Source organism: Cavia porcellus, unplaced genomic scaffold (assembly GCF_034190915.1).
Source record: "Cavia porcellus strain 051 isolate PalLab524CR breed Dunkin Hartley unplaced genomic scaffold, mCavPor4.1 scaffold_29, whole genome shotgun sequence".
Lineage (NCBI taxonomy): Eukaryota > Metazoa > Chordata > Mammalia > Rodentia > Caviidae > Cavia > Cavia porcellus.
The window spans coordinates 45,669,306-45,682,268 of NW_026947512.1; the positions used below are offsets into that span (position 1 = coordinate 45,669,306).

Here is a 12,963-nt window from a genome sequence, read left to right on the forward strand (position 1 = left end):
GGAATATGTTTAAAAGGCATGGTTATTCTTTTTTTTTAGTACCGGGGATTGAACTTTCAACTTCATGCTCACCAGGCAGGCACTTATGCCACTGAGCTAAATCCTCAGCTCTCATTTTATCTTACCTAATTGTGAAGAGTTTTATATTCTTTTTATTACTGTATCGTACTTTACATGGGCTTCATAAATTGGAAGACACTGGTATTTTAGATAGGACAGTTTTGCCAAAAGAGATAGTTCAACTTATTGTCTAGTACTGTTGCACTTTCAAAATATAATTGAAATGAAGAAATTACAGGACTGCAAATATTGTCTCTGGAACATACTGTGTTTATAAACAGAGTGGTTCATTTCAGTGAGTAACTTTCAGCAAAACAAATATAATTTTGAGTTTCACTCTCCCTCCTGAAAATACTCATATAGCACTCTGGGTTGGAAAAATTTATCCAACAATTTAAATTGAAAAAGTGAGACTTTCATGTTTTAAAATCCATGGCCATTTCTATTTCTGCTAGAGTTTCTTTTTTTTAAATTGGTACCAGGAATTGAACTCATGACTGCGCACTTGCAAGGCAGGCGTTTATGCCGCTGAGCTAAATCCCCAGCCCCTCTGCTAGAGATTTTCATTGGCTCAGCTTTGGGTTGTCTCTGTATGAAGAGGGTCACAAAAGGCACACAGATAAAAACACTTACTTTACCTATCTTGTTGGGTCCCTTCCTATAAAGGACTGGAGACAGAGCAATGTATAGAAGTAAAGAATGTGGAAACTTGTCTGCAGTTTATAAGTTAGTCATTAGCCTTTATATTTTGTGCACAAGGAAGGGTGCAAATCTGATCCCCACAACACCATTTGCTTGTCATTTCTAGTCTGCCAGGTAGAATTTGGGTTGAAAAATCCATTGTCCAAAGAATTCTTCTTACAAACCCATTCTCCCCAAAGACAGAAGTTTTCAGGTCGGATAAGCAAAGAATTCTGAGCCTGTAGAGATGAGTTCAGAAGACAGAAGGCTCCCTTGTCTCGTTGGGTGAAAGAGAAACTCTTTTTAGTAAATGGTGCACCAGTTGCTGCCGTCACTCGGCATCAGCCCTCCAGTGATGAGCAAAATCAGGTCAACGAACCACCAAATCCCAAGTCCTCCAAGGGTCAACAGCTTCCCGACTGCTGTGCCGGTGTGTCCCAGACAGAAACGGTCCACGCCAAAACACCCCAGGAAGAAGGAGTACAGTAAAGTGGTTATGAAATAGTGTCCGGTATACCTGGGTAAATGGAATAAGAAAGAAGATGTTTAACTGCAGCAAAATAAAGATACTTAAAAGTTAATGAATTTAGTATTAGTGAAAAAACGGTACAACCGTCCCTCTGTGGCATCCTGTGCTCTATTTTGGATTCTCTTCTGGTCTGCTCAGTGGCCATGAAGGCACGCAAAAAAAGACACTGACAAGCAACCAGTTCATTATACTCATGGGCGGTGGAGGCAGGAGGCATGGTCTGCTATCCAGGGAACATGTGCAAAGGGGCACTGGAGTGGTGGGAAGACAGGAGTGAAGGACAGCTTAGGCCTTTACTGGGATTTCTCTATAGGGAGCCAAGGCGCATTGAGTAATTTCAAGCAATGGAGGCTGTCTGAGTGGTCCCTAGTTGCCCAGCACCTGACCCTGGGATGCTCAATGTAGAGGAATATTTTCCCCTAGAGTTACAGAGCATATTCAGGGAGTATGGGTCTGGATTAGTTTGTGTGCCTATCAAGGCCATGCTCTTGGCTGAGATCTTTGCTGTCTCTAAGGAAGTTTTTTGTTTTTGCTTTGCTCTTGAGACAGAGCCTCTCTATGTAGTTCAGGCTGGCACTAAACTCACTATGTAACCCAGGCCCGTCCTGAACTCATGGTGATCCTCCTGCCTCAGCCTCCCAAGTGCTGGGATTACAGGCATGTACCACAGCATGCCCAGCACTCTTTGCTATCTTTAAGAATTCATCAGACTTATGAGGGACAATCTCTCCCCAGTTAGAAGGATTTTTTAAAATTCCACACACCATAATATATAAAACATTTGCAGAGTTGGATTGGATGAGAAATTATCAAGCACACTTGTTTAACAGATGTGAAAGAGGAACTGTGCTCCCGACATCCCCTGTGCACATGTAGGCTCCTTTCTGTAGGCTTGGCTGGCTCCTCTGAGAGTCTAGGAAGTACAGATTTTCCTAAAAGGGGCTCCTGATCTCTTTCCTGCTATTTTGCGGTAGCTAAAAGTGAGGACTTCCTGAGGCTTCTGTCTTTACCTACCATGAAGACATTTAACTGCAGTTGTTGGTATGTCACTGACCCTTTCTATTAACTAACAACATCAGTAAATTCTGTGCCTTCTAGCTGAATTTACAGAAATGACCCCAATCCTTTAACTTAACTGAGTTCCAGAGTAAGTCACCCTGTTTTTCATGGTGAAATGTTGATTCCTAAAATAGTAAGGCATTTTTCACCTGATTTATGCCTTTCTGAGTTTGGGTCATCTGGTACAGTTTTTGCTGAGGATATGGGGATGGATTCCAGGTGCTCATAGATACTCAGTTTCTTAGTGAAAGAGTCACAATGTCTTTTACAATTGCGTCGCCTCTGTCAATGGATTATGCACTGGAGTAATGGCATTACTTCTTTAACACCAAAGAATGACAATGAAAATGGCTCTTAGCTTTACCCATTCAAATTAACACTTATTTTGGGCAAGAGGTGCAGTTCAGAAGTATAGCTTGTGCTTAGTAAGCAACGGGCCCTGGGTTTAATTCTGTATACCACACACATACACGCACACATTCATACAATGAAAAAAAAATAACACTTACTTTATACAAGGCTTATTCTCTCGTAAGAAGGTCCTAGGACTAGCACACTCAATTCCATCGAGGGCTCGACACTGGACAGAAGTGTGTTCCACATCACTGTAGGCCTGACCGCCAAACTGCGATGATGATCACCAAACCCAAAGCAAAAAACAAACTCACCAAAGCCAGCAATGCAAGAATGTGCACTTTTATACTCATTGATAAAGACTGCATGGGTACTGACATACTTCCAATGATTTTAGATTAGTCCATTCTAAATGTAAGTTTAGTGGTGGTTGTTTTTGTTCTTAAGGCAGGGTCTTGCTATATGGTTCAGGCTGGCATTGAACTCTTTATGTACCCTAGGCTGGTCTTGAACTTGCTGCAATCCTCCTTCCTTAGCCTCCTGAGTGCTGGCATCATAGGCAAATGCCACCACACCTAGCCTATATATTATTTTAAATAAACTTATCCCCAATTTATGACTAACTTCTTTATTAATAAAGTTAATCCACCATCAATTTGATTAAATGGCATTTAGAAGAAATCGACAATATGCTTTAAAATTATATTTGCATGAAAAACAGCACACAATCAAGCATCTGAAAATGAGTGTTTAAAAAGTCAAAGTGGGGCTGGGAGTTTAGGTCAGCGGCACAAGCAACTGCTCGGCAAGCATGAGGTCATGAGTTTGATCCCCGGTACCAAAGAAAAAAAGAAAAAGAAAAGTCAATGTGTAACTGGTCCTATGTCAGCAGAATTAAAGCGGAAGTAAAAAGAATTAAGATGTGTTATGTGCCTGTGTACCAATGTGCCTTGATGGCTGTAATCATTATGTACTGCAAACATGGGCTAATAAAAATCTTAAAAGTTAACAGAATTAGAAAATTCACAATGTCAGCTGACTCCAGATTTTACTTAGGGCACAATGGGTGACTATCAGGTATCTGCAGTCCATATAATGTAAATTTAAATTCCAGCAAGAAGTTTTGAAAAAACCCTGGCCTCTTACTCTTTGCTTAACTGGATGCTAGCAGGGAAAACACAGCTGATATTTTTTTATTGATACCTTACTGGTACTTTACTATTATTGGAGTGTTGCTCAAAGGGAAGCACCTGGAAAAACAAGGCTGGTTAACTCCCAGTGCCTCCCAAGTCCTGCCAATCCTTAGAACTTCTGGGCGAGCCTACATCTGACTGCCTTCACAGGATAAACTTAGTTTTTAATTAAAATGGGCAAAAGTACAATGCTCTACAATGCTAATAAAGCTTTTAATCAGTAATTCTTAATAGAACAAAATATCACTATTTAAAATATTTCTTTCTTGCTGGGGATTTATTCAGTGGTATTAAGCGCCTGCCTGGCAAATGTGAGGTCATGAGTTCAATCTCCGGTACCCAAAAAAAAAAAAAAAAAAAAACATTTCTTTTTATATGACTCAGTAAGAGTTGCCTTCTGGTTTTTGTTACTGTAAAGTTAATTACTGTGTCTGATTTAGTATACAAATGTTTTCCTGTAGTTCTCTTAATGCATGGTTGAATTTTGCATTATCACAGTACAGAGGTAATACATGGGTTTGTTGATGTTTGGAGACTGACTAGAAGTCTACATCTTAGATTTAGGGATATTATTAATACATCTGAATGGCTTCTTTCCATTTCAAAAGCTCATTGTTATCAAAGGTTCTCCTTCACCACTTCAACCTCCTATAAAGATTATCTCCTAGGGGCTGGGGATTTAGCTCAGCGGCATAAGCACCTGCCTTGCAAGCAGGCGGTGGTGAGTTCGATTCCCAGTACCGATAAAAAAGAAAAATACAAAACAAAAAAAAAACCAACCAAAAACAAACAAAAAAACACTAAGACATCTCCTAATAGACTCTATCAACTTCCTAAGGACATGGTGCAACCTGCTGAAAAGCAATAGCAGCAAGAAGAGCTTTGCCCCAAATGTGTTTGTAACAAAGAAAATGCTCAATCTGTAATCAGTTTTAGAAAGTGTACAGCCTTTCTTTTGTTCTTCAAGAAAGGGCACTCCTTAAAGGATAAGTGACATTTCACTTACTTGAAATGTCACTTTCCACGGCCAAAGGAACCAAAGGCAGACTGTTCTTTGCACCTGGGTGGTTTTGGTGCAGAAACTGCTCCTTCCTGAGGATACCAAATACCTTATTCAGCCAGTACTATTTCTCTGTGGAAGTTTGCTTACATAGTAAAACAAAAAGCTCACCTTGAGGCAACCGTAACCAAGTTCCTGGGACGCTGTTGAATTTCCAACATGATCCACGGGGTCATCACAGTGTATAAATTCATCAGGTCTGAAAATCACCAGTCAGATCATGATCATCATTATCCTCTTTGCAAACTGCTGTTTAATTGTACCCAATGAAAACAGACAAGAGCCATTTCGTCATTACATTTTCTGGGCCTCATTTTCACTCTGTAGACCCTTTTCCCAGCCCAGTGGTAGTGTCAATGACCCTGAAGCACAGCAGGTCACATTAACAGTCACCAAAATGACTCTTTTTTGGGGGGAGTTGTTTCTAGTCCTGTTTCCACTAGCATTCCACCTCTACTAGGGTTTCATCTCTTCCAAGGCAAACAAGCACAAGACTATGAGAGCAGCATTTAAATCAAGGAACTCTCAATGCTCTGCTTTTTCCAAAGCCCTTTCCTTTTCACCAAAAGCCCCTGTTAAAAAATGGTTTGCTTCTGCAATGGTACGGTTACTGCTTTTGTAACAAGTCATTTATTCCATTTGTGCTTCACTAAGTACCCGTGGATTCTCCTTTGGCTAAAAGGGAGCGGGAGAGAGAAATCGCAGCCACTGTCTTGCACGCTTCTCCGTTTGCTTTCAGGACCCCCAAATCTGCCACTGACACAAGGGAGCCGAGCGCGGAATCTGTCGTGATGACTACTTGCCCTAGATAGGGTCTCCAGGTGGCGAGCGTCCAAGTATCCTCCGCCCCATTCCCGCTTCCCATCACCCCGGCGTGATCCCGGCCTGGTCTCCACTTCCACCCTCCTCGACCACAGGTGGCTTACAGATAAGAGCAGAGGATGACAGGAGACTGGGGGTCGCTGTATTCCCAGTTCAGAGCACCGGCCAGGCTCTCTGGGTGGGCGGCGCCCGCCGATGTGAGCTCAAGTTCGGCGGTAGCATTGTACGAGTGGCTTCGAGAGACGCAATGCAGCAGAAGGAGATTACCCAGCATTAAAGCCGCCTGACCGCACATAAGCAAGTAACTCACCGGGCAACCGCCCAGCACCATCTTCCCAGGCCTGACAGCCAAGGGCCGGCCTCAACCACAAAGCCAGGTGGGTGCAGTGCAGCTAAACCTGCAGTATCTGGCAGCTGCGCTTGCCTGCTACCGGACAGCCAATGGGCATGCAGTGCGACGCCCCGCCCATCCTTAAAGCCAATCAGAAAACAGGGTGGTAGGAAAGCAGCATTGTGGTTCGCTTTTCAATTCCTTTCCGGGGTCCCGCGCTCCTCCTCCTTACACTACGGGCATTTGGTCCAATCATTTTCCTCGACCCGAAAGTAGGTGGGTTTGAGACGTAGTGGGCGGAACAGATAGTAACTGGGCGGGGCCTGCCGCTGCGGATTCCCTCAACCAGTTTAGAAATCCATTCTCCCGCCGGGAATGGATTTTTCCTACGTCAGCAGAGCGAGCGCGCTGCCGGGAGCGAGCCCGGAGCGCGGGCTGGGTTGCGTCAGTGCCGCGCGCATGCTCGCCCGTGGGCGCGCGCATCCTGGCCCGCGCGGGGCCCCGCAGAGTTGTGAGATGATGGACGAGGCGGAGACCGAGCGCTGAGGGGAACCTGCTGCATCTGTGGAAATGCGGTCGGGCGCGGACTCGGCCCCCGGGACCTTCCGTGTCCAGTGGTTGCTGTGGTTCGGTCTGGTGGGCCCGGTTCTCAGTGGGGAGCGGCCAGGTGGGTCTCCAGCTCCACGGTCTGGGACCGCTGCTTCCCGCGCGTGGACGCTCGGCGTGAACCCGCGGAGTCCGGGGCTGGGGTCGGGGCAGGGTACGGAGCGGGGCACGGGGGGCGCGGGCTGCGCACGGTACCGGACCGCGCTGGCCTTGCGGGCGTCGGGCTCCTCTCCCGGGCCCCGGCCCCACTCCCGCTCCCACGCGAGCGCGGCCGCTGGGGGCCCGGGACTCCGCAGCGGGGTCGGGCCGAGCCTGCGGCGGGTGCGCGCCCGGGGCTGCGCTCTTCTTGGTCGGTGCAGGAGCTTCGGGCCCTCGCTCGCCTGCCGGCTTGGTGGCTTTTGCTCGGTAGGAGACCCGGGATGGAATTGTTGTCCGAGGTCGTGATAATCTGCGATTCCGACATTCATTTCTTTAGCGGAGTCACTAGAGGGTCCATGGAGCAAGACTCAGCGGTGATCCGGAGCGAGCAAAGGGAGCTCGTTTGTCCTGGGCCATTTTCGTTATAGTAAGAACTGCTTTTTGGAAACTAAGAGCTCTGTTGTAGCCAGGCTTTCATCTGTGTTCGGGCTGAGTTCATATTGCCTTAAGCCCACAAAATAAGCCCTGCGCTGTTTAACGCACAGGATTGTTGTTAAGAATGCAATCATTTATGTGCAATCGTTTTGAATTGTGAAACTTCCCGCGAAGATAGACGTGAGCTCTTTATATTGAAGATGCCCAAGCATAGTGGAAACAAATCATCAGTACCTTCGTTATTTTCTGGAAATAACTTATTTAGGTTGGCTTTTGTATTCAAGTATTGTTTGCATGGCTATATTTTTTCAAGCAGCAATGGAGTATGTTGGAGAATGTGTTTTTACTGAATTATTGCTTTGAGATTTGTCCGAAGGTGATGATGGAAAAGTTCAAAACAGGCATGTTGATCTTTCGAAAACACATTACATTTTTTCTTGTCTTTGGCCTTTTCGTTTAAAATTAAGTCAGTTTGCCACAGTGTCAAAATCTTTAAGCTCAAAATACTGAAACGATTTTTGAAGAGAATGTTGCTAAGCCTTTCTGGGACTACTTTTCCTGTGGTATTCTAGGTAGACCATCTACCAATATTTAAATAAAGTAGATGACACATCTGGAGTGCTAGTAATTCATGATACATATTTGTAAATATAAAGTACCTTTTAGTTCTTGTTTATGTTTATTATTACATACGTGCAAAAATGAATGGAATATCTTTATGGCCTTTAAGTGTGGCTTCAGTGGGATATGTATGGCCAGCCCCTCACTTAAGCCAAAAGCAAATTTAGCCAACCTTTCTCTATCGCCCATAAACACCAGCCTCAGTGCTTGTGGAGGGGCCAAGGATGTCCAGACGCCTACGTGTCTCCGAGGGATGTTGTGGGAGGTTTTATAAAGTGATACTTGAACTGAACTAAATGGGTGAGTTTTTGAAGTGAAAGGGTGGGAATTCCTCCTAAGTAGAAGAAAGAGTTTTTGCAAGAGTGTGGGAGGAGTGAGAAGACTTGCTAGGAAATGACGAGGCTGGCAGTTTGACTCTGGATGGACTCTATGAAAGTGAGAGATGGAAGGTAAAAACTGGAAGACTGGTGCCAGTTAGGGAATCGTCTGTGCTGAGCATAGGGGTTCAGACTTTACTTTGCAGGACACTCTTTAGGCAGAAGTGTTCAGTGGAGTGTGACAGTCAGGTTTTGGGATAAAAAAAAGTAGCAGCACAATGAAGGACAGTACCCAGGAGGGAGACTGGTGGACCAGTGCAGAGGCTTTGGCAGTGAGTGCAGTGAGTCAATGCCTGTTCTCCCCAGGTCAGCTGACTAAGCTTTCGTAATACAGGATGTTTAAAATATGCACTGAAACATGTTCTAATAAAAAGAGGAATTTGAGGACTTGGTAAGTACCAACCACATTAGTTTTGTCAGGAATTAAGTAGATTTTGGTGGGATTTTTACTAACCTCTGTAATGTGCCAAAGATGAAATGCAGTATAATTTCTAAACAGTAAACTTACAATAATAAAAACAAAAACTAGGCCTGACAATGTAACTTTGTATCATTGTGAAGTATTCAAGAGGAATCAAGTATGAAATCTTTCGATTTTTTTTTTTTTTCGTTTAAGGAACTTAATGCAATGCACAGACTGAGACATATTTGTATCCTGGCTTTCTAAAGAAAATAATTGAAAGCTTACTCATGATGACTCACTATAAAGTGAAGTGTGTAGTACTCACTTAGGTAGGTACTAATCTGATTTTTAGATGTCAGATAACAAATTATTTTAGTTTGTGCTGTGTAAGAGAAGGTAGCCTTTGAAATTTAAAAACAATCTGGTTGTCAGACTTTTAAGTAGAAAATCATTATAATTAATACTATATATGCTAGGTTTCAGAGAGCACTTTAAATTTTAACTTAACCAAATTCGACTTTATATTTACTCTTTGTTAAAAATTCTTGTTTACTATAGAATCCCCCCTAATGCAAGCACTATGTGACTGGAAACAACTTCTTCTAATATCCTCAAACTCAAGTATCTGACACATAGCCATGACATAGCTCAGTAGGCATGTTACTTAGGGAATATCTGTCTAAAGATTGCCAAAACAAGGTTTATTAACCCTAAATTTACCTGTTATGTCTCATTGCCCTTCAGAACTAAGGGTACCGCTTATGAGATGTGCGAGGAGGGCCTTCAGCTACCCCAAAATCTCTATTGCTATAAACCTAAAGTCACCTTGGAGTCCATGGAGGTTCATGTGACTGAGAAGAGCCCTCATCTCAGGACAGTTCATCTCTTGGGAACCAAATTGCTCCTCAAGTCGTGAGGATTCAACCACAGCTAGGAGACCAGGACTGAGATTATAATTGACCAGGCCCTGGCCCATCTCAGCTAGTCCATAAATAACTGGTTTCCTGCTTTTGTGGGTGGGGCAGTCTGAACCCCCACATCAGAGTGTGCCCAAGCTGGAATCCTTTCCTTTTCTTCTCCTATCTTCCAGTTAAAGCTTTTTCCCCTGAAAATTTGTGCTTTAGTTTTAGTTTCCATTGTCACTAAAGCAAAGCCCTGCAGTAGTTGGTACCAGTATTTCCTTCTTTGCCATACCTGGCAGTGTATGGGTGTGACCCAGAGCCTGGGAATGAAGCCTGCTTTGAGTCAGCTCTATGAAGCTGTTCCATCAATGAATCTAGCCCTTCTGGTATCACAGCACTGGATCCCCACCACCTCTGTGTGGGTCCAACATGGATCTACCTAAAATTGAATTTCACAATGTTTTGTGTGTGTGTGTGTGTGTGCGCGTGTGTGTTGAGAGATTATATTTCACATTGTGGTGGAAGCTGTTTTAATCAGATAATTTTTCTAAAGTTATTCTATGCGGGATACTGCTGGAATCACATCTTATAAGATGAGGAACCTGAGAACATCATTTAATGGGGCCAATCTTTAACTATATAGTTGTGTTTGAAATTTCAAGAAAATGCTCTCACTGACATGCATGTTATATTGTGGGACAAACCCCATTTCCATTTCCATTCCCCTTTGACTGTTTTTTATTTATTTTTTTTTTAGCTTTTTGAGAGAGTGTTTTGCTGGGTAGTTCAGGCTGGCCTTGAAATCACTTTGTAGTCTGGAACTTGCAGAACTGGGATTATAGTTGTGTGCCACCATCCCTGGTTTGACTCGACTAGTTTTTCTTTAGGTAGATTTTTCATAATTTAACTCACTGCAGCATGATTTTTTACTCTTTTAGTAGCTTTTTCAAACCCTCAAGTAAGTACGTAGATTGGCAGAGCAGGGTCTGATGAGCCTCACTGACACCTCAGCCTCTTGTTGCTGACATTCCCCGGGCATAAGTTCCCAGCCCAGTTTAGAGAAGAGTGTATGGTATTACTGTGTCAGATGTGGAGGCCCTGTGGGTTTATGGAAAAGTTGATATAAAAGATGTTAATCATGAAAGTAAAGCTCACTTTGTGTTGTATATAATAACTACAATCAAGAGAACTGTGCGTGCATTGTTGTAAAAATCAGAAGAGGTTGTTTATTGAACGAGTATTTTACTAAATGCCTCCTGTACCTGGGTAGGAAGTATGTGATGACTTAAGATATTGGCTTTGGCTTCAGGAACTTAAATTCCTTGCAGGAGGAACTTAAGTTCTTAAGAGCATTACGTCTTGTAAATTGTTAGGGTTTTTCTCAAAGGAGCCCTTCAAAACAAACAACAGAAGTATTTTCTTTGTAAAGATGAGTATAAAAAATTATTACACACAAAACATGTTAAGCTTATAGGTCATGGCAGCAGAAATCATAAAAGTATGTCTGAAAGACATTATTAATATGTTTATTTGAGATTGACTGTGAATAGAATAGAATGGAATATGTGGCTGAACAATAACAGCACTTAGTGGATCTAATTACAACAATTTCTCTTCAAGAAATATTTGAGACAACAGAATGAATGATCTCACTCTGCCTGAGCTGGGCTTACTTCCTCAAAGTACACGAAGGTGGCTATTTGTATGGATAATAAGCAGGAAGGAAAGGAGAAAGGGCTGTGGTTTGGCATTCACATTTGTTTGCTTTGCAATTAGGCAGAATTCTTTCAACTTGTTTTCTTCTACTACAGCTATTATTCTTAAACATGTTTAGATTTTTTCCAAAGCACAGTAAATAAAAGGATCTAAGGTGTTAGAGGAAAACAGAAGTGCAACTAACACCTTCCCTTTTGTTTACTAAGTATAGGACCCTTGAGTTTCATGTTTCAAATCTTATTTTTGTCTTCAGGTCATGTTTTCTAGTGATCTGATTTTCTTTTTTTAATGGTCATGGGGATTGAACTCAGGGCCTTGTCCATACATGTTAGGCAAATGTTCTACCTCTGTGCTGCAGCCCCAACCCATGGTCTGGTTTTTGACAGGGTGCTTATTCTGTCAAATACCAGTTTTTTTTTTTAGACAGGATTTTACTATGTAGCCCAGATTGGCCTTGAACTTGGCTGGATCCTCCTGCCTCCATACCCAGCTCTGTTCTGTTAAATTCAACTGTATTAGCTTATCCCTACACAGTTGATTGTATGATGACTTTTACTTTCATTGTGAACTATCTTTTTTCCGGTGGTTTTTAGCTAGTAGCAATTTTGCTCCTAGAAGACATTTGGGAGATAATTTTATTTGTCACAACTATGGGATGCTAATTGGTATCTGGTTAGTGGAGTGCAGGAATGGTCCCAACTATGCAACAGTGCACAGGGGTGATCCTTACCACAAAGAATTTTCCAGCCCAGAATGTCAATAGTGCTGAGGTCAAGGTTTTATATAAATAATGTTAATGTACTTCCTTTATAGTAGCATGGGAAGAATGTTATCTTGGTTCCCATGAGAAGGTGGAATTAAAAAAAATTTAGAAAGGAAATTTAGAAAGAAAATATACAGAACATGAACAGAAGAAACAACCAGAACTAGAGATAAGAAACACATCTTGAAATAATATATAGGAAGGAGAATTGTCATGCAATTAGTGTATATTATTTTTGGATGGTGTTTCCCAAATTTATACATTCATTATGATATTTTGGAACTCTTTATTATATTGATATAATATAATGATATTAATTCAGAAAGTGGAACCTTGGATTTTAGAAGTCAGTATCAGAGTATGAGTTGTTACATGCTGAAGTTATTTTAGGGTGCTATATTTTGAAACCTTTTTAAAACAAATGATTAATTGTGGCATTTTGGTTTTCAGAATGAGAACTGTGTTTTAAAATGGGAAAGGAAGTGAAGAAAGTTGTATCTTATGTTTCTGTATCCTATGTTTGGCTTGTATTCTCCTTTGCTGGCGGTCTGGGGAAAAGATCCATAGAAGATAGAAGACTTGGTTTCTAGTTCTGGCTTAAAAGTAGGTGTGTGACCTCATGGCATCACTTAAACTGTTTCTTCTGGACAAGAGCTCTTTAAATACCTGCCTGTTCCTGAGACCTGCTGGCATTTCTAAGGCATTTCTTTTTTCCTTGTAACGTTTCCTTCTAAGTTGTAATGAAAACATTTCAATTTATTTGCCAGTGGTTTAACCTTTAGTGCAACAGTTATTTGTGTCTGTCAGCATATATGTATTCTTGCCTGTATGGATTTAAGTTTTTTAATTTTCAGTAATTTAAGGTCATAGGAGATTGTATAGAAATGTACAGGATGGCTTACTTTTTAAGCAC

General features: G+C 42.1%; 2 protein-coding genes across 2 annotated transcripts in view; one reads left to right on the forward strand and one right to left on the reverse strand.

Annotated features, from left to right (window-relative positions):
- Window positions 1–779: 779 nt before the first annotated feature.
- On the reverse strand, window positions 780–6,180 carry Tm2d2 (TM2 domain containing 2). Its single transcript, XM_003462863.5, has 4 exons — window positions 5,863–6,180; window positions 5,048–5,135; window positions 2,839–2,954; window positions 780–1,258 (listed from the first exon to the last, which is right to left on the reverse strand). Exons 1-4 carry the CDS (start codon window positions 6,087–6,089, stop codon window positions 1,045–1,047), a joined length of 645 nt encoding a protein of 214 aa, XP_003462911.1. The 5' UTR covers window positions 6,090–6,180; the 3' UTR covers window positions 780–1,044.
- Window positions 6,181–6,496: 316 nt separating this feature from the next.
- The window catches only part of Adam9 (ADAM metallopeptidase domain 9), a 105,432-nt gene continuing 98,965 nt past the window's right edge, over window positions 6,497–12,963 (forward strand). The window contains exon 1 of the mRNA XM_013144676.2: window positions 6,497–6,756. Within this exon, the coding sequence (XP_013000130.2) occupies window positions 6,660–6,756 (97 nt within the window). The 5' untranslated portion in view covers window positions 6,497–6,659. The remainder of the gene's footprint in view (window positions 6,757–12,963) is intronic.